This window comes from Kogia breviceps, chromosome 3 (genome assembly GCF_026419965.1).
Source record: "Kogia breviceps isolate mKogBre1 chromosome 3, mKogBre1 haplotype 1, whole genome shotgun sequence".
Lineage (NCBI taxonomy): Eukaryota > Metazoa > Chordata > Mammalia > Artiodactyla > Physeteridae > Kogia > Kogia breviceps.
The window spans coordinates 124,191,533-124,216,420 of record NC_081312.1 but is presented as its reverse complement, the minus strand read 5'-3'; the positions used below and the strand labels follow the sequence as shown (position 1 = coordinate 124,216,420).

At 44.0% G+C, this 24,888-nt stretch overlaps 1 protein-coding gene across 11 annotated transcripts in view; it reads left to right on the top strand.

The window, feature by feature from the left end:
- NTRK3 (neurotrophic receptor tyrosine kinase 3) overlaps nt 1-24,888 on the top strand; it is a 369,790-nt gene that overhangs the window by 265,303 nt on the left and 79,599 nt on the right. For 4 of the 11 annotated variants that reach the window (XM_067029592.1, XM_059056987.2, XM_067029590.1 and 1 more), the window contains exon 14: nt 18,970-21,088. The exons of 4 other annotated variants lie outside the window; for them this stretch is intronic. In XM_067029592.1, the coding sequence (XP_066885693.1) occupies nt 18,970-19,088 (119 nt within the window). In that variant the 3' untranslated portion in view covers nt 19,089-21,088. Of the gene's footprint in view, nt 1-17,283; nt 17,419-18,969; nt 21,089-24,888 lie in introns of those variants that run through there. 3 more of the 11 variants (XM_067029587.1, XM_067029588.1, XM_059056985.2) reach the window with 1 other exon arrangement.

The window sequence follows — 24,888 nt, the reverse complement described above, 5'->3', positions numbered from 1 at the left end:
TTAAAAGTGATTAAAACCCTTAATATGGTATAATAAGGGCTGGTTGGCAATGAGTTTATGGATTTAAAAAATGCATCAGAACATGAACTCATATAATTGTACTAAGCTCACTCTTAAGACTCCAATATGGGTTGTTTGCCAGCCTGGCTCCCTGGCCATAGCACACACCACCACTGCGTAGACATCCTCTCCCAGCGTGACCACCACCCCACAGCTCATGCATCCAAGGCGTCCTTGATCCCCTTGCTGAGAGCCAGGGCACACACATCACAGCAGGCAGCCATGATGTTCTCAGTCCTATTAATGGTCCATGGCTTTGGGGAGCATCAGAATATGTTATGGCTGAAGACAGAATTTTAGTTGGCATTAAGGATCCTGATTCCTCCAGTTCCTGAAGTACAGGGGATGGTGAGGTCCTCTACTGGTATAGAACACATTGTAACAGTGGTTTCCATCATGGATGACTCAGCCTCCCACCCCAGGGGACATTTGAGAATGTCTGGAGACATTTTGGTTGTCCCAGTGGGATGGAGGGTGCTACTGGCATCTAGTGAGGAGAGGGATGCTAGACATCCTACAATACACAGCACAGCTGCCCACAATCTAGAATTATTTGGCCCCAAATGTCAGTAAGGTAGAGACTAAGAAATCCTGTATTCTTTCAAGGCAGACTCCAACAGACTCTTATTTAAAGTCCATAATGTCCTGGTGAGGGAGAAAGTATAAAAGTTTTATTTCTATTTTATAGATTGAAAAACTGAAGCTTAGAGAGGTCATGAGCCTTCCCTGTCTCTCAGGGTCGGCCATCTGCTTGATTGTCTAGTTCTCATTCTGCTGCCACTGGTACAAATTGCATGGGATGACATGGACTTTGGGGTCCACAAGTGTTCAGAAGAGGTGCAGGTTTTATCTAAGTGCTTATGGCACATCTCTGGAGAAACCATGACCCCAGGTGTCTTACGAAGGAAAAGTACCCCAATTTCATCTCTTTCCCCTAGGTATCAAAGCACGCGTCTCCATCAAAAGTACTAGATGTTAAGATAATGGTAAGACTTGATCACATTTGATACTTGGGGAGGAGTAAGGTCTTTACAGTGGGTGAAAACATGATGATTCATACAGTCTGATTCCAGTTCACATTCAAATGCTCTGGGAGCCCTGGTGGTTACATAAAGTGTGACATGGCCTGTTGTGACAATAGGGAAGGGTGGCGTTTTTGGAATTAGCACATGACCTGCCAAAATGCAGTCATATAAAAACATCATGCACTCCTCAATTTCTGTGTCTGTCTGGGTGTATATTTGCAGATGGAATACCTTCCAGAGCCTGTTGATTTAGTGGAATAATAAAGCTGAGAAGGGTCACCCAGGATGATAAGAATATAACTGTACTCACACTCATTGCCTGGGAGTTTTGAAGGATTTGTAGGATTAAGAGACTCTATAACTGAGTTCAAACCCAATGTCTCATCATTTCACTGCCTTGTCTCTCTTGCTAGGGCATCTATGGCTTCATCATTGCACATTGCCTATGGGTCACATTTGGAATTAGAATCTAATTCATTCTGCTTGTGTCCAGGCACCGCCCTGTGCATTTCACGTACATATTTGTAACCCCCCCGGCCTCCAAGGGAAGTAAAATTGTCCTTATTATACAGTGGAAAGCCTGAGCTCAGGGGGTGACATCACTTGTGTGTGACCCACACCTGGTTGCTGGCAGAACAAGAGGTGAAACTTAGGGTTTGCTTATTCCCTTTACCACGCTGCCATGTTAAACAATCAGGGCAATTACACCTTCTCTTTGCTCCTCAGGCAAGAAAGATAGTCTCATCCTCATTAGAAGAGGAAACAGGGCCCCTAAGGCATTGAATTAATTGACTATGGTGAGGGTCCAGAGCCTAAAAATCATATCTCCTGCCTCCTAAGCTAGCTGTTGTGCTTGGGGGATGATATAGGCACGGGGAGATCCCCAAAGAACATCAATGCACAGAGTTTCTGCAATAAATTGACCTAACTTAGTCTCAGTTCTTGCACTGACCTTGTCGTATCTAAAGCAGCTCTACTCTGACTGGAGTAGACTACAGAGCTTCGAGCTGAGAATTACCCTGTGTGCTGTAGTGCATTGCTTGAGGAGCATCACTTAAGGACAAGTGTCTTGCTTCCGGTCTGATGAAATAAAGTCAAGAGTGTAAGGTTCCTAATTCCGATTCCAAGTATGCTACACTTCCTTTAAGGGCTGCAGGATGCTCTTCTGGGCTTGTTCTGAAAGCATCACCTGCTCTCCCACACCTACTTCTTTTCAGGAGCTCTGCAGTGTTGCCAGTGGTCCTGTGATCAGTCATGCTGGAGAGCCCTGGGGCTGCCTAGACCCCACTTCCTCTCCCACCTCCCACATTTAATGAGATGCAAAATGCCTGATTTGCATAAGATATCTTTGCATTTCTCTGGCATCCATCTTCTTGATTCTCCTTTCATGATCCCAGCCCTAAATGACCACTGTCCACCTGTGCTTCAGTCATCCTTTAACCCAGGGGTCTGCACGCTATAACATGCAGGCCTGGTCTAGCCCACCACCTGCTTTTTTTGATAGCTCAGGAACTAAGAATCATTTTATTTTCAAATGGTAGGAAAATATCAAAAGAAGTATCATCTTTTGTAACACGTGAAAAATGATATGAAATTCAAATTTCAGTGTCCATAAATAAAGTTTATGGGAACACAGCCACACTCATTCATTACCTACTGTCCGTGGCAGCTTTTACGTGATGCTGGCAGAGTTGAGTAGTTGCAACAGAGACCGTATGGCCTGGAAAGCCAGAAATACTTACTATCTGGCCCTTGACAGAAAAAGTTTACAGGCCCCTGCCCTACCTCTCCACTCATCCCCTCTCTCACATTTATCCGAACTCAACCATTGCTCAAGCTCCTGAGTTCCTTCAACATCTGCCCCAAGCTAATCTCCATTTATTTCCCAATAGGACCTCTTTGCACTCCTCAGACGTATCTTGTACCTTCCCACTAATACCATCACTCAAGTAGTTCTTTCTGCCGGAAATAACTTTTCCTTCCTATCTTCTCAGAAATCTTCTCTCTCTCACAGATGTAGAGAACAAACTTCCGGTTACCAAGAGGGGAAGGAGGGGTGGGATGAATTGGGAGAATGGGATTGACATATATACACTACTATGTATAAAATAGATAACCAAGGAGAACCTACTGTATAGCACAGGGAACTCTACTTGACCTAAATGGAAAGGAAATATAAAAAACGGTGGTTATATGTATACCTATAACTGATTCACTTTGCTGCACAGCAGAAACTAACACAACTTTTTAAAGCAAATATACTCCAATAAAAATTAATTTTAAAAAAAAGAAAAAAAAGGAAATCTTCTCTCCCAGCCTCACAGCAAATGCAATCTGCTCTGAGGAGGTCGTCTCCCACTCTTGTTAATTCCTCGGAAGGCCCTAATGCTCTTCCGGTCCTGCTTTTAAGGCATGAGTCCCTTTCTGTTACACCTGGCTGTTTTGGCCAAGGTCCCTAAGGGTGGAGGTGCCCCACAGCTGTCACCTAGAGTTGCTAAGTGCAGGCTGAATGTTTCTGCCCGAGCGGGGGCTCCCTGTCCCTGGGACTGCTTTTCCAGGTGTGTAACTCCTGTAAATTTATAAGACTTTTGTTCTCCCAAGCCTATGTGACATTGTTTTGAAAGTGGGAAACAGAATTCAACATTTAGAAATTGATTTTTAACATTAAGTAGAAAGATCATTGTCATTCACTGATACGTCATTGAATCTAAATCTCATATCCATGTATCCACCTATACTATATCTATTGATCCCTCATCAGTCTTTGTTTATCTATCTGTCTGTGTTCAGCTATCTGCCCATCAATTTCTAAATTCTTTCCACAGTGCAGCCCAAGTTCCGTCCCTTGATTGGGGGTGTCACAATTTTATAAGATTACCCACAAAAAGCGCCCAACACTGCTTTCCTAATGTCCCCTGCTGAGCTGGTTCCCCATTTCTCCCTTATTCCTGCTGTGTTCCAGCCAAATTATACTGTGCTTCTCTGGAAAAAAACACAACCGTTTTTAGTTTCCTAGGGCTGCTATAACATAGTATGACAAACTTGCCATCTTAGAACGATAGAAATTTATTGTCTTGCAGTTCTGGAGGCCAGAAATCCAAGAGCAAGTTGTCAACAGGGCCATGCTCCCTCTGAAAGCACTAAGAAAATATCTGTTGTGTGTGTATCTCCTAGATTCTGGTATTTTGCTAGCAATCTTGGGCGTTCCTTGTAGATGCATCACCTGAGTCTCTGCCTTCGGGTTCACTTGGCATTCTTAGTGTGTGTGTGTGTGTGTGTGTGTGTGTGTGTGTGTGTGTGTGTGTTGTGTGTGTATCTGTGTGTCCAAATTTCCCGTTACAAGGACAGTCAGATTAGAGCCTACCCTAGTAACCTCATCTTTTTTTTTTTTTATTGAAGTACAGTTGATTGACAGTGTTAATGATTTCATCTTAACTTGATCATCTGCAAAGATATTGTTTCCAAATAAGGTCACATTCTGAAGTAGCGGAGTTATCTTTTGCAGGGGCACAAATCAACCCATAACAATCCCCCACTCGCTATACCTCACCCATGCTGCTCCCACCATTTGCGATGCCCCCCATGCATTTCTGCCTAGTGACCATCCTTCCCACACCCTCTCCTCCTCTCGCATGGGACTGCTCCCCCACTGAACTCCCACAGCTCTGGGTGGGTACCTTTCAACACTTACTAGAGTAGATCCCACATTATAATAATTTATTTTAGGATCCTAGTTGACCGTACACTTCCTTTTCTTTTTTTGCTCGTGGAAAATTGCTACTCAGATATTTGCAAAAATTATTGTTAGGTAAGCTTAGAAAGGTCTAGCCTTCACGTACATGGCACTGGATTTTAAGTTTCTCTAAGGTAGTCACTGGGTTTTACTCATCTTGGTATTCCGCTTCCCACCTCTGAACATAGTGCCTGTGAGCACAGGATGCCCCTCAATACGTGTTGGCAATTTGGAGATTTGGAGCACAATGAAAGCAGGTATTTGAATCTGCATTTGCCGGTGTTTGTCATTGCAAAGTGCTGATGCTTTCTGACCTGTATAGCATCTACCTACTACTCCTAATCTGGATCCTAGGTAGACCATGACACTGCCACTGCCCCAAATGATTGTCTTTTTGTGTGTGTGTCTCTGTGTGTATGATGCTTCCCTCTAGTTAAAAAGAGCAAGCCCCAAGAAAGGTTAAGAACCATTGCTCTATAGAGACACACGGTGGGACCCTTCTTGTCTGTCTTCTTTTCATCTTTCCCTTCACCATTATTTTCAATACCTTCATCATTATCACTAACCATAGGAATTCCAAGTCAGAAAAGCAACTCATAGGTTTATATTCTTTAATTGTTAGGGCTATAAATTTAGAATGTGCCAGCTACCTGATCCTATTAGCCATACCCTACTCTAAGATAATCTGCTTAAAATTTATACCACTCAGGGATTTGGACTTTATTGATTACATTTCCTTCTAGACTCAGGCCTTTTCCTTTTGCTCATTGGAGCCTAAACAAAATGGCCATGACCCTGAGGGAAGTCAGGCACCCTGGGATAGCAGATAGACTTGAAGACTTGGGTTCTGGGAGAGCCACATGATCAAGAAGGAGGCATTGATATTAAGATAGTTTTTTTTCTCTTTCCTTACCTAACAGTTATTGTAAGGTTAACATAATCATTTAAAGTTTTGGAAGAAGAAATGCTTTGTAGATGCCAAGATACTATAGTACAACTTCAAAATAATGTGGCATATTGTTACACAGATTCACACACACACACACGAGTCATATCACATGGTTCTAAAAAATAAGTTTTCTATTCTCTAAAATGCTGGTCTATCAGGTGAGAAATAGGGGGAGCTGTTGGAAGTGCTTCCTGATTTAGTTTCAGTATAGTAGAGGGGTTAATATAGCACAATTCAATATAGCACAAGAGCTAGAATGAGAAAGCCTAGATTCAAGATGGTGCTGCATCTTACAGGGCAACTTGTCATGAGTTACTGAACATCTTCACTCCTTTTTTTCTTCATCCACAAACTAGGGACCTTAACAGTTCTCCCTTCACAGGGATGCTGTGAAGGCTAGATGAGGAAGTCCGTGCACAATACTTCACTCATTGTCTGGGCATGTGTAAATGCTTGTAAATACTAGTCGTTAAGTTTTTTAAAAAAATGATCTTACTGAGAAATGAAAAAAATATATCCATGAATAGTTTCACTGTTGTATATTATATTTAAAACAGTTCCAGACAACAGGAGAAGAAATATCACACAGAAAGTCACAATTAACTGCCAACTGACTTATACAGACAGTGAGATTTGAGCTAGTTATTGAAAAATTCATGGGAATTGAATGGGGAAAATAAGTTAGAAGATAAACACTCAGGACAGCACAATACCATGGAAGTGAGGATGGAAACTAAAAACTGTAAGATATGGTCAGCTTAGAGTTTATCTAACCAGACATTGTGAATAGGGGAGGGGTGGTTGACAAGGGCAGAATATCTGGCTGAAAACAGGGTGTGGCAAGACCAGGATGGCAGCCTAAGCCATCTGGGATTCATACAAAGGCACTTTCAATCTGTGTTGGCCCCTGAACACGGTGGTGGATTGGTGAACGTGATGTTTTAGTGACATAATTTGACAATGGTGTGTCAGAAAGCTTAACCTAGGGACTGGAGTCAGAGGAATATATTACAAAGCCCCAAAACAGTGGCCTTTAAATTGAAATGGGGGTTGAGGGAGCCTAAACCAATACTTGTTAATCATCTGTTTCATGTGCCAGACTTTGACCTGATGCTTTTTTTTTTTAAAATCACAACAGCACCTGTGAGATAGATAATGACATTTCCAATTTACAGAAAGGGAAATCAAGGCTCTGAGAATTTAGGTAATTTACTTAAGGTTTTAAAGTCACACATACCTGGTAGGTAGTAGAATAGGAATTTGATAGCCAGTCAATCTGTCTTCAGATCTTTCTGCCATGCTTTGCTGAAGTGGGGAATCTAGTAAAAGCATGTGTACATGAGATACTGCAAAACAAGTATTGAAACCTGATGTTTGATTAGATATGGGAAATTAGAAAGACACTGGCAAGAAATGAGGATGGTTCCAATAGTTAGTGCCTAGGTGATTATAAGCATGGTAGAGATTTTAAAGAATTGGCCTATCAGGAAGGGAAGTTGTTTGGGATGGGGATTATAGAAATGTTGGGTTTGTGGTTATGATGCACAATAATGGAAATGCCAAGTAGCCAGTTGGCATCATGAGAATGGAATTTAGAAGAAAGTTTTTGGCTGGAGTTAAAGGGTTAGACGTCACACCACTGGATGTGGACATTAATGATGGATTGTACAAGGAGATGGGGGGGGAGAGAAGATGGCTAGAATAGCATTCCTACACTTTAATCACCTGAGGATTCTGTTAAAATACAGGTTTTGATTCACTAGGTTTGGAGTAAGAGCGTGAGAGTCCTCATTTCTAGCAAGCTCTCAGGTGATGTTGCTGTTGCTGGTCCAAGAACCACTCTGAGTAACCAAGGGTGAAAGGACTGATCCTTGAGAAACCACCATAGGTACAGGTGGAGGAAAAGAAGCCAACAGAAAGAAAAGGAGCGGGAAGGTAGAAAGATGACACAGTATTATAAGTGTCATGAGGGATGTGGAGTGGTTGAGATACCACACTCTGTGGAATGACCAAGGTGAAGAGGAATGGAGAAAATCTAGTTATGGAGTAACCATTGGTGACCTTCAAGAGGTCAGTTTCTGTGGAGGGAATAGACCTTGGTTTATGGGAAGTTAAGCATTAACGATCTGTGAGACAGTGGAGTTATAGTTGGAATTGGATCATGCAAAATGTTTGTACCCAAAGGAACTAAGGAAATGGGATGATAGCAGATGGTATGTAAAGTGGAGGACATTGCTCCATCATTTACTAGGTGAGAGACTGGGAATGTGGGCCCACATGGATTTCCTACATGAGCACATACCAAAAGATAGAGATGGCCATATGTAGATTTCTGCAGAAAGGGGAATAGAACAGGATTTATGGAAGATGCTGGAGAGATAGGAAATAATTGAGGAAAGAAGTTGGAGATAGGATTGAAGGCACCAGTTAAAGAAAAAAAGAAAATACATTTTTCTCAAATACAGAAAGAAAGAAAAGTAATCAAGCTGTGGTCAAGATGGTGCAGTGGGTTCATGCTTTGGTGCACCTCCTCTGCTCCAAACACACTGCAGTGACAGAAAAATATAAGAACACATAGCTGGGCCTAAGACCCAGCTATGTGGGCATAAGAGCAAGATAAGTAACCTGATGGGTCAGAAATAGTACAAAAACAAAAGGTTGATGAGCAGAGCTACATTCATTCTCAGGCTGGGCTCCAAGTCTGGAGGCAAAAATTAAGGACAGAAATTTAGCTCTCAAGGGTCCTGTACAACTATATGTGGTCCAGATTGTCAAGGGATCACGGCTAGAGTCACAGCTTGAATCCATGGGTTGGGGACAGGTTTCCACATTGATGAAAAGAGTCTGAAAAAATAGTGTTGCCAACCCCTATCTGAGAGTACAGCTAATAGGAATCTCTGAACCTAAGGAGGTAGGGGAGAGAGGTAAAGATGTAACCATGAGATGATGAACTGACTTAAGCCACTCACCTAGCTGAAGACTGTTCTGCTATATCCCATTGCAAATCAGTATGGAAGGGAGAAACTATTCAACATGAGGAATAATAAAGTCATGTTATTATCTCATACCAGTCACAAAGTAAGTTATAAATTCTGGTTGAAATTTAGAAGTAGAACTTTTTGTTTTCAGCAGTTTTTAAATTTTAAAATGGTATCACCCTTTAGGAGCCCCAGACCATCATTATAGGATGGATTTGGAATTCAAGTTCTAAGAGCTTTGGTGGAGGCAGCAATAACAACAACAACACCAGAAACGTTAGACAATGATGACTGAGCACAAAAGGAAAAGAGGGAAAAATAAATCCTTCCTATTCAAAATGAACTACAATCCAACATTATGAACCATGTAGAAAAAAAAACAAACAGTTAACAATAAAGATGTTTGTTATCCTGACTTTTACTCAACAATGATCTGGATATTCTACCCAATGCAATAAGACAAGAAAAGAAATATAAGAATTGTGGAAAGACATACGACCATCGACCATCTTTTTGTGAATGATATGATCATCCTACATAGAATATCAAAAGGTACTTATAAAGCTAGAACAAGTTAGAGAGCTCAGCAACGTTACTAATACAAGATCAGTAAACACAAATTAATATGTTCCCTAAACACAGTTAGATAATTTAACTGAAAACAAATCACACTTACAATAGCAAAAATGAAATAAACCAAAAAAAGGCAAAAAAATATAAATTCTACAAAGGATATGCAATATCTTCTAGAAAATACAAGACAGTATTAAGAGTATAAAATAAGAATGAGTAAATGGAGCAAATATCTTGTTCATAAATAGGAAGAACCAATATAATGAAGATGTTGATTATCCCCCAAGTTTATAAATTAAATACACTCCCAATAAAAATCCCAGCAGGGTTTTTGAAGACACTTGTTTGATAAGCTTATTCTATAATTTATATGAGAGAATGAAAGACAAAGAATAGCCAAGGTATTTTTTTAAAAGAAAGTTGAGGAGATTTGCTCTCATAGACAAAAAGACTTATTATAAAGTTCTAGTAATTAAGATGGGAGACAAATAGGCCAAAGTATAATAATATTTTTTTAGCACTCAGAAAACATACATGTGTATGTATGTAGATATATAGATAAACAAACAAACAGAAAGATGTGTGGCTATGTGTGTATTTTTGATGTGTCATTGCAAATCAGTATGAAAGGGAGAATTTATTCAATACAACCACATGAGGAAAAATAATCTCATACCAGCCACACAATAAATAATAAATTCTGGGTGAAATTTAAAAGTAGAACTTTTTGCTTTAGGTAAGGTTTTTGTTTTAAAATACTTTTAGATATACAGAAACATTGCAACAAGAATGCAGAGAATTCTCTTGTACCTCTCACTCAGTTTTCTCTATTATAATCATCCTAAATCACCATGACACATTTGTCACAACTAAGAAGCCAGCTTTGGCATGTTATTGTTAACTAAACTCAATACTTCTTTCTGATTTCACCAGTTTTTCCTCAAATGTCTGTTTTCTGTTTCAGAATCCCATCCAGAATACCACATTACATTTAGTTATCATGGTTCTTTAACTTCATCTGATCTGTGACATTTTCTCAGACTTTCCTTGTCCTTGATTACCTTGACAGTTTTGAGGTCAGATTTTATGCAGAATGCCTCCCAATTTAGTCTTGTTGGTTGGGGTCATGAGTTTTGGGGAGGAAGATGACAGAGATACGTGCTGCCCGCATCACATCATATCATGCTTATCACATGGCATCACTGAATATGATACCCCTGATCGCCTGGCTGAGACCAGGATTCTCCACTGTAAAGTTACATTTTCCCCTTGCCATACTCTTTGGAAGTAAGCTGATAAACTCAGCACACAAGGTGGGGAGTTAAGTTCCATTTCCTTGAGTGAGGAGACTCTACATAAATTTTTGGAATTCTTCTCTAAGAGAGATTGTTAAATATAGTACTTTTAGAGGAAAAGAGTATATCCTTTGACATTGAGGGGGGGAAATCTTAAGATACAGATTATAAATATCATAAAGTGAAAGATTAATACATTTGTCTACATTAATTTTTAAAAATCTATATAAGATACCATATACAAAGGTAAAAGATCAAACATAGACTGAGCGACATAATTCCAATGCATACAGCCAACAAAGAATTTACATGCAGAATAAATAACAAACTCCCACAAATAAAAAAGACCAACTTATATACAATGTATGTATGTATGTGTAGATATATATAGTATGTGTATGTACATATTATATATTATTATATAATATTATTATATAGGTAATATATATCCACACATACACACATAATATATATAATGCACACACATGTATAACACACATACACACAACACAATGAAGAAAGTATAGGAAGAGACACTTCACAGAACAGGAAACTCCAATTGAGATGATGTGAACGTCAGCAGTAATCAGGGAAATGCACCTTAAAGCTACAAGAAGATAACGTCTACTACACATCAGATTATATCATATGTGGAGATACAGGGTAAGACATTCATCCATTTAGTGATCATAGAAATATGAGTTGGTCCCATCACTTTGGGCAATACAGTGAAGGATTTCTATACACTAAATTACAGGAATATCCTCTAAAACCATTCTTCTGAAACATTTTTTTTGTGCATAGAAATCACCTGAAGAACTTGTTAAAATGAAGATGTTGATTCACTGAGGTCTAAGAATCTCCATTTCTACCAAACTCCTAGCTGATGCTGATGCTGGTCTACATGCCCATAGTTTGAATAACAAGCCTCTAGAGGTCAGCAAACAGTGGCCTGTGGGCCAAGGCCCAAATCTGATTCCTGTCTGTTTTTATCATTGAAGTTTTACTGGAGCACATTTGTTTGTTTCTGTGTTGTCTATGGCTGCTTTCAGACTACAATGACAGAATTTAGTAGCAGCAACAGAGACCGTATGATTTGTATAAAGCCTAAAATAGTATTTATTATCTGGGCCTTTACAGAAAAAGTTTGCCAATTGCTGCTCTAGAGAAACTCTCGCACATGCACATAAAGAGACTTGTGTAATAATATTTATTGCAACTTTTTTTGGAGTAATGACAGAATGGAAATAAGTGTCAGTTAGTAGAACAGACAAATAATTTGTAGTGTAGTCACATGGTAGACTCCATCAGTTACAATTAACGAATGAGAACTACACGTCTTAATGTGGATAAATCTAGAAAAAAAAATTTCCAGGCAAATTATTAAAAGATGTCTGGAAATGATCCTCATCTGTTTCAGGGCAGTGATTACCTCTGGTGAGGGGTTAGATTAGGAACAGGATCATGGATGCATTCATATGGGCTCACAACCATAGGTGTCATGTATTATTTCTCTCAAAAATTTGGAAAGAAGATATCAAAATGTAATAAATAGTTAATACTGGGTGGTGGGTACACAGTTTTGATAATCTCTACGCTTTCTTATTTCAGATATTTCAAACATTGGAAAAGAATAAAAAGAATCAAAAAGGGGAAAATATGCTGAATATAAAGACAAATATTTTGAAGTACAGGGAGGGAGTTGAAGATAGAGAAAGGTTATTCATGCCTGAGGCTCTCTCTTCTCTCAGTTAAGCAAAAGATATTCCGCTATTACAGATGTGTCCCTTATATAGTTAATTTTGAGAATGGTAAACAGGTTTTACCAGGCGACTAATTTCACTCCACGGCTTGTGAAGTATTTTGATTCTAAGAGGTCACTTCATCCAGGTCCTGGAGTGGAAGGAATTTCCCTTTCTCTGGAACTAACATTTCACTCCTTTGATCCAAGCTCAGCTTATTGTTGGGACAATAGTGATACCAAGAGCAAAGCCCCCAAGCACATTCCTCCTCCTTTTGAGTGCAAGCCTTGCAGTATTCCTCAGGGAAGAGTCAGGAGAACCTTCAAGATTCCTTCAAGGAAGAGCCTTTGGCTTTTGTCTGAGAATCTCAGTGTTTCATGCCCTTTTATCTCACCTAGGTTTGGATGCCCTCCCACTGTGACTTCTCCTGGCATGATTCCCTGAGCTAACTCACATTTGGGTTACATTCTTCTCCCTCAGAGCATCTGCGCACAGCTGGAGCCAGGCTTTGCACATGGGCCAGGGCAGTCTCATCATTGATTTTCCCAGCAGTATTGAGGCAACTTTACAGGAAAATGTACTGCGTACTGAAGCTGGGGATCTCAGTTCAACACTCTTAGCCATGAAATATACAAGAGGGACATTTCAGTTCCAAGTACACTTGCATATCCTATAGAAGCCTTTGTAGCATGTTTGTTGTTGTAAGGATATGGGAATACTTTGAGTCAAATCATACCCCATGAAATATAACAGCTGTATTGAAAAGTCCTGCTAGCTGACACTTGATAACCTTTGGTCAAGTGCCTTACATGTGTCAAGCAAAGTGGAAGCACAGCCAGCTGATGATACAAATACCCAAAATACCATCTTCTCACCCAACAGTAGCATTATAAGTGGTCTGTAGCATGTTTTCTTCTTGGGAACCTGATTTCTGAACACAATGCCCTCTTACCCATACAGTTCAATTCCTGAACTATCTCCTCTTTCTGAGATAGGTTTATCCCTCTGTTGGAGGTTTCCAGCCACTTATGTATCATTTTTAACCATAACCAGAGGTAGCATAAGTTTGGTCATTATAGGGATAATCAGTGAGGCTTGCTGAGAGGGCATTCCCTGGTCTTTAATGCACAGCCCATAACCTAGTGCTGGCTTTATGTTTATTGTAAAGTTTTCAACTCAAATGTTAAGACAAACCATGCAGGGATTGTAAATAAGTGAAGGGACCAGGTGGAGGATAATAGGGAGGTGTGACATATGGTGAATTAGAGAACACATGCCCTGTCTAAATGAAGTGGCCACCGCTTTGCTCTAGCTGATTATCATTGTGCAGAAATGCTGGCCCAACATTGACAGAACTCTTGGATTTTTAAGGGAAGCTAGAAATAGGGATATTTTAAATGTGAAATCTTCCAACTTTTAGATGTTGGCAACTAATTCAAAAATTTTTTTTTAAATCACGCTAAAATGAGACACAACCCAGAGCCACAGATGGCCCATTGGTTAGGTTTGCAACCTCAGAATAACAAAGGAAATGATCTGAGAGCTTTAAGTAAGATAGTTTGTGGCCAGCAAGTCTAGGCATTTGGGTCTCACCCACATGGCTCAGTGCCACCATCTTTTTACTGAATCTGATGGCAGGAAAGAACTTAGATTGAGAACAACAATAGCCACATCAGGAGGCTACGGTACAGAACCATGTAACAATAGTCATAACCCGGGACCACTGGGGCTCTTTGATGACCTTCTTCCCATGACCTTAGAGAGGTCACCACACAGGCAGCAAACGAAGCAAGTGACATTTATGAGGGACATTTTCTTTACCATAATGTACCTTTTCCTGTCACTTCTTGTTCAAATAGTGACCCAAGGGGAGAGTGCTGGGGAGAGAGCAATTCTGGGCTCCATACTTAACTTCCCAGGAGGATTCTCAGATTCTACACTCTTGCTCTAGGTGTGACTATGTTCTGAATAATTGCTCTTCTCTACAAATTCATGATTATCTCTCTTTCATCAGGTTTACTTTTCATCCTTCTTAAGCTGAACTCCCAGAAGTAACATCAAAATGAAGGGGTCAATGTCTAGATAGAGTTTGGGATTCTTTACTTGGTAGGTCCTAATACAAACCAAGTGGTAGGTGTGGCTGGCTAACACTTGCAGAAAATGAGGCAGCGTGGGAAAGGGTTGGGCTGGGCATCTACTGGAGGAGGGCAGTGGTGGGACATGGGGTGTGCTCGGCTCCCTAGTAGGGAAGCTGTTAGTGAGGAAGGAACACTCTAGTCCTCCAGCCAGGCCTTGCAGAAGGAGCTGGAGGTAAAGCCCTGCTTACCCTGGAGAATGTCCCCATCACTGCGGCCTTGACCTCCATTTCTGCCTCCTTTTCCGTACATTGATTTTCAACAAATGGAAGCCATATTGCAAAGCAGTTAATTATAAGGAGTTTAAGTTTATGAAAAACTTGGTTCAATGTTCAATATCAGACTCTGCCACAAGTGTACTTGGTTTTTTTTTTAATATATATTACTGAGCCGTAGTTTTCCCACATGTAAAAGAGAGTTAATAATATCAACTTTTAAAAGATATTGAAGGGACTTCCCTGGTGGTCCAGTGGTTAGGACTCTGCGCTTCCACTGCCAGGGCCTGGGTTCAATCCCTGATCAGGGAACTAAGATCCTGCAAGCTGTGTGGTGCAGCCAAAAAAATAAAATAAAATGGAGATACTGAATTAACTGTAGGCAGTGCCAGGCACCATCACTAACTTATATAGGTCTTTGGATTCCAGGGTGATCAGTGATGCATTGGATGGTAGGGCTATTATAGCCGGGCACTGCTTGAGTCTCCCTTCTTTAGCCCATGCCTGCCCACAGCATGCTTCAAGACATTTCACATCTTCTCACCCCTTGGGGAATGGTATAGAGGGTGTGGCTAGAATGCCCCCTGACTGGGGTGGGGTACAACGTAGGCTCCCCACCCTGACATCTACCCTGTGGATCCCTCCTGCTCTCACTCTCTCTCTGGACAAGGATCTCAATTGCTCTGTGCCTCTGATTCCCTATGATTAAGCCACCCATGACCTCAGTGCCAGGACTCCTGTGGATATCAACCTCCTCTTTCTCACAGCCAATGCTATGTAAATGCTAAGCATTTCTGTGATGTAGCAACTTTAAGAGGATGAATGAATACATTTGACAAGGGAATGTTGGGAAACAATCCAATAGGGCTCCATTTGGTATTGGGCCTTTTATCAAGGCCATAACCCAAACCCACTTTATGGGGTTAGGGAATAAAATTACCATGTTGGATAACAAAAAGGAAGAAGCAGGGACAGAAAGGGAGGCCTTGAGAATCCAAAGTCAAATGAGTGTGTAGACAGAAGATGCAAGGGAAGTTCTCACTGGTGGGTGCTGGAAAGCTGGTAGCGTTAGACTCCCAAGGCCAAAGCAAGAAAGTGGGTCTGGGATGGAAGCCTAGAGAGGGTGAGATGATTAGGATTTACAAGATTGTCAGAAAAACAGAGAGGTGTGAAGGTCTGGGCCATCTACTGTGTTGCATGGCCATAGAAGGCAGCCCTTCTCTTGCTGCAGTGAATATGAAAGAGCTTTTGCCCTTGAAGAGTTAACCGACTTTTGGCCCAATGGGATTGGCTTCGAAGGCTTTCATCCAATTCTCTGGGTGCTTAGCACCCCCTAGCCTCTTCCTTCACAGCTTCCCTCCCTTGCCAAAACGATCCCAGAGTCTCTGGCTTGCTTCTTAGGAAACATACAGCTAGACAGTCCCTGAAGACCAGGCTCTGTTCTGAATTACAGAGGGCCTACGAGTAGCTTTGTGCTGGATGACTCTGGGGACAGCTGTTGACAGATGGAGGAAAAGGTTAGACGTGAGGGTCCATGGGCCACTGGGGGGCGAGGCTTTCTTCAGAAGTATATTTTCTCCTCTTTGGCCTTTCCTCCAGCCATCTCTTCCTTTCCTAGTCCATGTCCATGGTGGTCCTTGTCCCCCCTGCCCTCCCCTGAACATATGCCTTTTCCTTCCTGCTCTGGGGTTGTTCTGAGTGAAAGGGGGAGGAATGGAGGATTTTGGAGCGGTGCCTCTTATGCTATAAGCCTTCAGCATTTAGAATCTTGGAAAGGCTCCACCTGGGAAAGAGTTCCAGAGAAAACAAACTTCAGATCCTGGCTCATATGGGAAAAGGCTCATGTTCATGGAGGTGGCTTCAGGGACCTTGGCAGAGGCTTGGCTCCTGCCTTTAATGGATCCGACATGGAGCCTTCCAGGGCCCATGATGCTGCATGGCCTTCAAGGGAGATTTCACTCACAGCTATGATACCTCTTTCATAGGACTTAGAACTGTCAGATCTCTAGGGAACCAACAGCTTTTGTCATTCTGTTTATGCCCTAACTGAGGCAAGAACGATTTCAAGGGGCCAAACACCCCGTCTCTTCTCCTCTTCATTCCCCCTTGTCATGTTGTTCCCTCTTGGAGAGTAGCTGAATTTCTCTCTGGGGAGAGAAGGGGCCAAAAAGGTGGTCTCAAGACCTGTGGGATCATCAGCTCAGTTCATAGGAATCATCCTTCCAGTCCCAGAAATGGCATTGACAAAAGCAGTGATGGGCACAAGTTCAGGGTTCCCCCGGCCCAAGAAGAGGGGTGGGGGGGTAAGCATGGTAGGGAAAGGTTGGACAGAGTTTATGGTGATCCCCTCATGCAGTTCCTTAGTGGCACTGTGTGATACTCCGGGGACCATGTATCTAGATTTTATGCCTAAAATAAAGCAGGTGCCCCTACAGGTAAAGCAGTGTGAGTACAGGAGCTGGAAACACCTGGATTTCTGTTTCTGGCCTTGTGCACTTAAGAAAAATACTTCCCCATGTCTTTGCACATGGGGCTCAATACTGACCATTAATTCCCCCATGTCTGCCTCTTCTGCCAGGGGTCTTTTCAAACATAGACAATCATGGGATATTAAACTTGAAGGACAATAGAGATCATCTAGTCCCATCAACTCACTATATATATGAGGAACCTGAGGTCCAGAGTGGGGAAGTGTCTTACCCAAGGTCACATGGTGAGTTACCTCCTTTGACGTCTTTGTATGCAGTACAGACCCCCTGTCCCCCTCACCAATTTTAATTCTTAAGATCTTAAGACCTCATGAAGTTTCTGTAGGTCCCAGAGGACTCAGGGATGACTAGGTGTCTAGTGTGGGATTGGTACTAAAATCCCTTAGGTGAGGGAAATATTCCAGGCCAGGATACTCCACAGGGCCTAGGTGAGGCATCTGGGAGAAGTGAGAGAGGGACCATGGCCTGGAGAGAAACAATGGAGTCATAGACCCTCTAGACCAATGGCCTGCCTTCCCTCTGCCTCAGACCCAAGAGAGCCCTTGTCCTGGGTTAGCACAGTGATGCTAGCACAGCAACATCTCATGTTGAAGCCAAGTCTCCCTCTAAACATGACCTCATCAGTGAGGAACTTTCCTCCATCTCCACAATCTAACCCCGCTCCCTGCAGAAGGAGGGCACCCAACATCCAAGATGACTCAACTCTGTTTTGATCATAATATGCCCTCAGAATGAGGAGGGGAAAGTCTCAGTGCTACCAACTCGATCTCTCCCCCTCATAGCCTCAACGTCTAGCTGCCCATTATGCTCTTCACATACCTGCACACAGCTTTCCTAAAAAGGTTGGCTTACTCCTATCTTGTCTGCACATGCATGTAAACACCCACGCACTCGTTACAGACATTATTTTATAGACATTATTTTAATCTGGGGTTGACTGAAAAACCTCCTTCTGGAGATTTGATCAGGAACACCCATGTCTCTGGACATCCTAATTCCATCCATGGCAGGGTGGGGCCAGAGGGGAGCTGAGCTAGCATGGAAGTCCTCCTTGCTTGAGGCTACCCATGGCTTGATGGCCACCAATGCTACTCCTCCACGGTATTCCATCCCCTATGAGATTTGGAATTATGGGAAGGCTGAGAGATCAGCCGTCATTGCACTGACTGGGTGAAATGAGAGGAAAAAGTGAAGGAGAAGTTTATAGTCTTGGAAGTACAGTGCCCCCAACCTGCTGCAGTCACAGGTGGTTCACATTGTCCCAGCTCCTAGGATTAGAAATGGCCCTCAGGTATCCCTTAAGAATGTAAGGTCTGCAGAGCATTCTCCTCCCACCCCTTTGCCTCCCAGGGACCCTAGCGATTATACCCTGTCCCCACCTCCCTCTCAAGCTCATCATCAGGGCCTCCTCCTACTTAGATGAGGCTGCCCCTCCCCTCCTCTTCCAGGACAACCCAAGGCCAAGCCCCCAAATGCTTTGCTCACGTCCCTTCCTCGGTTCAGTGGAGGCTGCAGCAAAAGTGGAGTGTTTCCAGTTTCTCTGACCATGCTTGGTTTTAAGTTAATCCCCTCCTCCTATCCTTCCCTTTTGCTGAGAATTCATTTGGCTGTTCCCAATATATCTGTATCCATATCCCGTATCTCCAGTTCTTCCCCCTACCTTTCAAGCTCCCTTTCTGTTTCCCCTTCTAGTTTTGATCTTCTTTGGGGATTTTGGTTTTTACTTTATTTTGCTTTTTTCTGTTTTTCTGTTTTTTTGTTTTTGTTTTTTATAGGTTTCAGAGAAATTATGTTGAATCCAATAAGCCTTCCCGGACATTCCAAGCCTCTTAACCATGGCATCTATGTTGAGGATGTCAATGTTTATTTCAGCAAAGGACGTCATGGCTTTTAAAAACTCCTTTTAAGCCTCCCTGTTTTGATGTCACCTTGGTAGGCTGGGCCCTCTGAGAGGTTGGAAGCTCTAGGCATTGTTCTGTTTGGATCCGGGGATGCTAAGTAGAAACTACACGAGCCGCCGGTGCCCCTGCATCCTTTATCACCACCAAGACGGGTGTTTGCCCCCATCCACCACTGGCAGGGTTGCCCTTTCCCTCCAATCATCACTGTGCTCCTTTTTTTTCTGGCCTGCAAGGCAGCTCCTGCCATCATCTTAAGAGCCAATAAAGAGAATTAAAAACCTGTGCACCAGGAACCATCTCTTAAATACACTAGCCATTCTCTTGCTTTCCACAAACAACCCAACCACCACGAGAAAGCCTGATGAAGTCCAGCCGTGCACCGGCCTCACTTTCCCCGCTTGGAAGTGTGGGGTCTCCCTGGCTCTCCCTAGGATACCAGGCCATCCTCTTAGTGACCTCGTCGCCCTGCAGCCTCCCGTGGGGAAGAACATCTAAGCAGAGGTGGAGACGGCGCGGTGAGAGGAGAGGGAACCAGGCCCAAGTATTGGCACCAGATTAGGTCTCAGAGGAAAGAATGGAAACCAATCATTTTCTATATATATATATATTTTTTGGTGGAGAAAATCATACCTTTTTTTTGGACATACTTTCCCCCTACTTCCTCTTCTCTCTGGAACGGCTCACAGTGAGTGGTATTAGAAAACTCCTTGGAGAAGAGGATTTCTCCAGGGCTCCTTCTTGGCCTCTAGATCTGCAGTTCCGACAAGCTTTGGCTGCAGGAGGTCTTGCCTGTGAATTGGGCATCCTGCTAGGACCACAAGGGACCAAGGGAATCAGGGACCAAGGCCCTTCCTGCTGTTCCGTGATCCCGGGATTGGCTCTCTTCCCCCACTTTTACTTATTCTTGACTCTGAGAACTTTTGGCACCCAATGGAATCACCATTTCAAGGCCAAGATGAACTGAAGGGGAAGAGAAGTAAAAATTGGCCTCCTCCAGCCCCTCTCATGGCTCCAATGGAAGTGTCATCCTGTTCTCTGGTCAATATATGTGTTTACTTTGCTTGCTTTGACTCATGCCTTACTCCATGGCCACCCTCTCCCAAAGAGGGAGGTTTGTTTCCCCCATTTTCAACTTGATCCACTGGGGAGAGGGAAAGGGATGCTTTTCCCCCTGCTTCAATAGGAAAGATACAGTTGTAGGGCCTGAACCTCTCCCAGATTTGCTGCCATGTTGGCTGAGTGGACTTCGGGCTTGGCCTAGTTCCCCCACCACCACCCATGGTGCCTCCATTGTAGGGGGTCAGCACAGGCTGCCCCCTTGAGGGTGGAGCATGGAAGAGGGGGCCAACCACGGGGAGCTCGTAGGACAAAATGGTGGTGGGTTTAACCCACTAAGTTTTGGAGTGATGATGCACAGTGATAGATAACAGATTCTCTGCCTTGGGAAATTTCCCTGGGGGTTAGGATTCCCACTTAGGGTTTTAGGTCCTGAGTCCTGTGGATGGTGGTTCTTCACGTCGGGTTCCCAGCCTGATTCTGCAGACACCTCCATGGGCTTTAAAAATGCACAGCTTTCCAAGTTCTTGCCCAGTATATGGGGCGGCCTCCCGGGCACCTGAATGTTCAGAGTATCACACGGGGTTTCAGGTTCTCTCCAGGGCCTAGAAGTGTGTTTATTTAGCTCCTCCCAGCTCCCTGCCATCCTGCTCCCCATTGCTTCATGTCTGGCTATTCCCCATTGTGTCCTGCCAACCCTTTGGGCCAGGGCCCCCTCCTGAGTGTGGCTTTAAGGAGTAAGCTTGAGGATGATGTTTTTTAATTATTGTAAATCATTACCTCATTTCCAGCCTCCCAGGCTCCATCCATCCCAGCATCTTTTATTCTGCCATTTTCCTCACCTTGTGCTATGACCATGGGGCGTTGTGTTTCCGCAGAGACATATAGGAGTGTTCAGTGTATAGTTTCTTAATAAACACTTTATTTTCTAATGAAATGACTGGATCAGACCTCTTATTTGGCAATTTTGCAAAGAATATTAAAGACACATAGAAATTTCAGGCTACCCTGTTTTTTAATCCCCCCCTATTTTACTATTACTCTTTTAAAGAAGTTTCTTAGCCAAGTCCTGTTTGCAAAGGATTTTACAATCTGTTCCATTGGTTGCTTTCACTGAGACCCCTCCAGATACAGGCTGAGTCCATACAGTGAAGTGTTTCCTCATCTTACTGAGAAAGAATTAGAGGCACAGAGAGTTGAATGGTTCACTCAGGGTCACACAGCACAAGAGACAGAAGCCAGGTTCAAACCTGACCCTTTCAGATACAACTCAGGTTACTGAGACCCTTGTCTCTTCGGTGGCTGGGGACTCTTCTATTTTCCGAACAGCCAAGGCTTATGGAGATTCTTTCTTCGGAGCTGATGTGTAAAGGGGTCTGGGAGTGGGATCCTTTATCTTTGGTGCACCAGTAAGCCAGTGTGATTTTTCCCTTGGTTGGAGTGGTTTTATATCTCCCTTATGGATCTTGGGGAAGTGACCTTGCTCAGAGGAAGATGAGGGTCTGTGCTTGTAGGCCAACGTGCCGATCACCCAGAGACCACCCCCTGCCCCTGCCCCCACCCCCCTGGGCACATACACACTAAGGTAGGCCAAACTCTCATGTCAGGTCTCATGTGGGCTACCAGAAAAGGAGAGACAGAAGAGTCCTGGGGTCCTACTGAGGCTAAAATGCTTAGATGAGCTGGCTGTATCTGTCTGCCCTTGGTTCCTGGGCCCTGACCCAGCTAGAAGGGTCGAAATGCCTTCTGTAACTTACAATGTCTTCCTTTTAGGACAAAGGGACTTTGTATGTAGGAGATTTGGAACAAGAGAGGAAGTCGGGGGCTGGGAGGATTTTGACCCTTCCCTTGGTCTCAGTAGGCTTTTTTTGGGCTTCCTACTTAGGAAGTAGAGATGAGGCATGCAGAAGTAAGGTGGGTGAGCTCAAGGTGGAAGTCCAACAGGGATTGATTCGGCTAGGTTGTTGCTTTTTCTACTTACCCTTACTCAATCTCTTATTTAAGTCTAGATTGGTTTGAGCCCTCACCTCACCTCACCACCAATGGATGCTCCTTTTCTATAGAGTAGCCTGGGTAGGGGGTTGCCCCAGCTCCTCATTCTCCTGTTCTCAGGGGTTCCAGGATTGGACCAGGGATGCCCCAAGGCTTGAGACTGTCTTTGGGACCTTCAGGCTGCATGGATTCTAGGGAGAATTTCATTATTAATAAGTAGAGATATTTAAGTTTTGTTTTATCAGGATGCGTAGAGCCTGCCAGTGCATGGGAGAAAAGATGATGAATAGAAACGGCCCCTGGGAAGATGGGAAAGAAAAGCACCCATCCTTAGGAGGAAGGATCAGCCACATGGAGGGAGAGCTCTCCTGGTGCAGCAGGAGGAAGAGGTAAAGATGAGGGTTTAGAGGTTTGGGGTGGGCAAGGGAGTGAGAGAGTTCTTGTCTGGTGGCTTCTATTTTGCCTATAAAGTGTAAGGCAAGGCCTTGTGCTGCAAGTGAGAACATCTAAGAGCGTTGAGAAGGTCTAAAGCAGCAGAAGAGACCATGGCAGAAGGCAGGGAAGCATGAAAAAGTTGCCAGGAGGAATGAGGACTGGCTGAGACTGGGGAGCTGTGTTGAGTGTCCAGGACTCTGTTCCCCATGCTTTCCTGCTGGACCCTGAAGTCCCATGGCATCTACCCCAACATTAGAGGTTCTGGGGCAGTCAGAGCTGGCACAGGGGAAGCCTGGAGAGAGGAACTCAGCCCACCAAGGGATGCTGGGTTGGACTGGCTTCAGGCAGGGAGGCTCAGGGGACCAACAAGACGTGTAGCTCTGTATTTGGAATCTCACCCACAGGATTTCACAGTGGCTTTATTGGACTTGAGCTTACATTTTGGTCCTAGGGGATTTCGTGGCAAAGGTTCAATCCATGAACCCAGTGTGCTTGCCATGTGCTCTCTGAATCTTCATTCTGGAAGGAGTGATTGAGGGGCCCTGGTTCTGAACCCTATTCCCTGAAGCTCAGAGGGTTGGGAACTCACTGTACCCTTAAGAAGCTGTAGGACAGTGCTCAACTCAGTTGTAGGGCCTTCCAGGGACATGCTCTGGAGAGGACCTGAGTCTTTCACTAGGGTTGTGTGACCAGATCCCGGAACTGGTTGCCAAGCTCCAAAGAATGGGCTTTCCTGGGGAGCATTAGTAAAAATCATTATGTCGAACTTATGAAGCACCTATTCGGAGCCAGGCACATTTGACCCATAAGGAAGCTGAAGCTCAGAAAGAGTTAGTAATCACTAGGCCAGGTTTTCACAGCTGTGGGTGGCAGAGCCAGGACTGACATGGGGTCTCTTTGACCTTATGGTGCTCTTGACTGTTCAGCTGCCCCACAGAGCAGCCCATCTTCTGCTCCTGGAAAGCTACAGTCCTGGGGTCTCCACAACCATAGCCTCCCCGTGGCTCCCTAGGTGAAGTCCTTCAGGGGTCTTTGGGGCTAGATGCTATCCCTAACTTCCTCCTGGAAATACCCAAACAGGGTGACTTTGAAAAGAACGTCTGCCACGCTCCTTCTTCACCCATTCTAGCATTTGGTGACCCTTGATGCCTGAAAGTGTGGTTGTTCTTACATCTAAGATGAATCATCTGGCTTTCAGTTGGTGAGATCCCCAAACAGACAAGGGTGGCATCTTTGATGTCAAGAAGGACTTGTTGGCTGAGACAGACACACCTGATCCTCAAGTTGGTAGGTGAGGCTGCCCAGGTCTGGGCAAGTGGGAGCAGCTTCAGGCAGGAAGGTAATGGAAGGAAGATCCTTGCCTGACTTCTGCACCCCCATCTGAACTTTCTTCACCCTTCCTCAAAGACCTCCTGATGTGTGGAAGCTCGGCCATGTGCTTCTCACCCAGGGAAAGAGCAGATGCCAAGCATCTTCAATTTGGAAGCCAAGAAGCTGGGCTCTGGGCTACCATGTCTCTCCCTTCTTACGTGGGAATTCTTTTCTGTAGCCAAGCTCCCAGTCACCACATCCTCCCCCTCCCCAGCCGCAGGTGGGACCTCAGCCTAGGGCTGGGCCGTGACACTTCCCTTGGCTCTGCCCAGCTCCTGCAGGTCAAGGCCAGGCCTGAGCAGAGGCTCAAGCGTCTCAGATACAGGAACTAGACGCCAGGGAGGGTTTGATGCTGTGGAAACAGCACGGGGAGCCGGCAGATCAATGCAGGCTGACGTCATTGTGTGTAGCTTCCTGGACTGCGCCAGATGCGGATTAGGCAGAGGGCCTTTGTTCCTTCAGTGCTTACCGACTCCGGCTAGACTCACAGGTGGCCTCCAGAGTGACTCTGAAATGGAGAGCAAGATGAGGGTGGCAGTGAGGGACAGATGGTGAGGCGTGAAGGTGAAGGGCTGCTGGGTGCCCTGAGGCTCCTTTGGGAAAGGCAGAAGAAAAACTCTTCCGTGTGACAGCGGAGGAGGTGACAGGGCAGCGAGGAGGGTGGGAGCTTCAGGGGAACCTGGTCTGCATCCGAATTTTCCAGGAGGCCTGAAGCTCTACTCCCCCGCACCCCTAGCTTTGCCCCACCCCTGACATCCCCACTGTACTGCTGGGGAGCGGGCGAAGCGGCCTGTGGCCTCAGTTGCCTTGTATAGCTCTGGTTCTGCAATTTGCCTTTAGAAATCCCATAACCCCTTCCGTGCCAACCCTGCTCACCTCTCAAGAAAACCTCAGCCAAGATCTAATCATATATCCCAGAGCTAAATAAGCCTCCTTGAA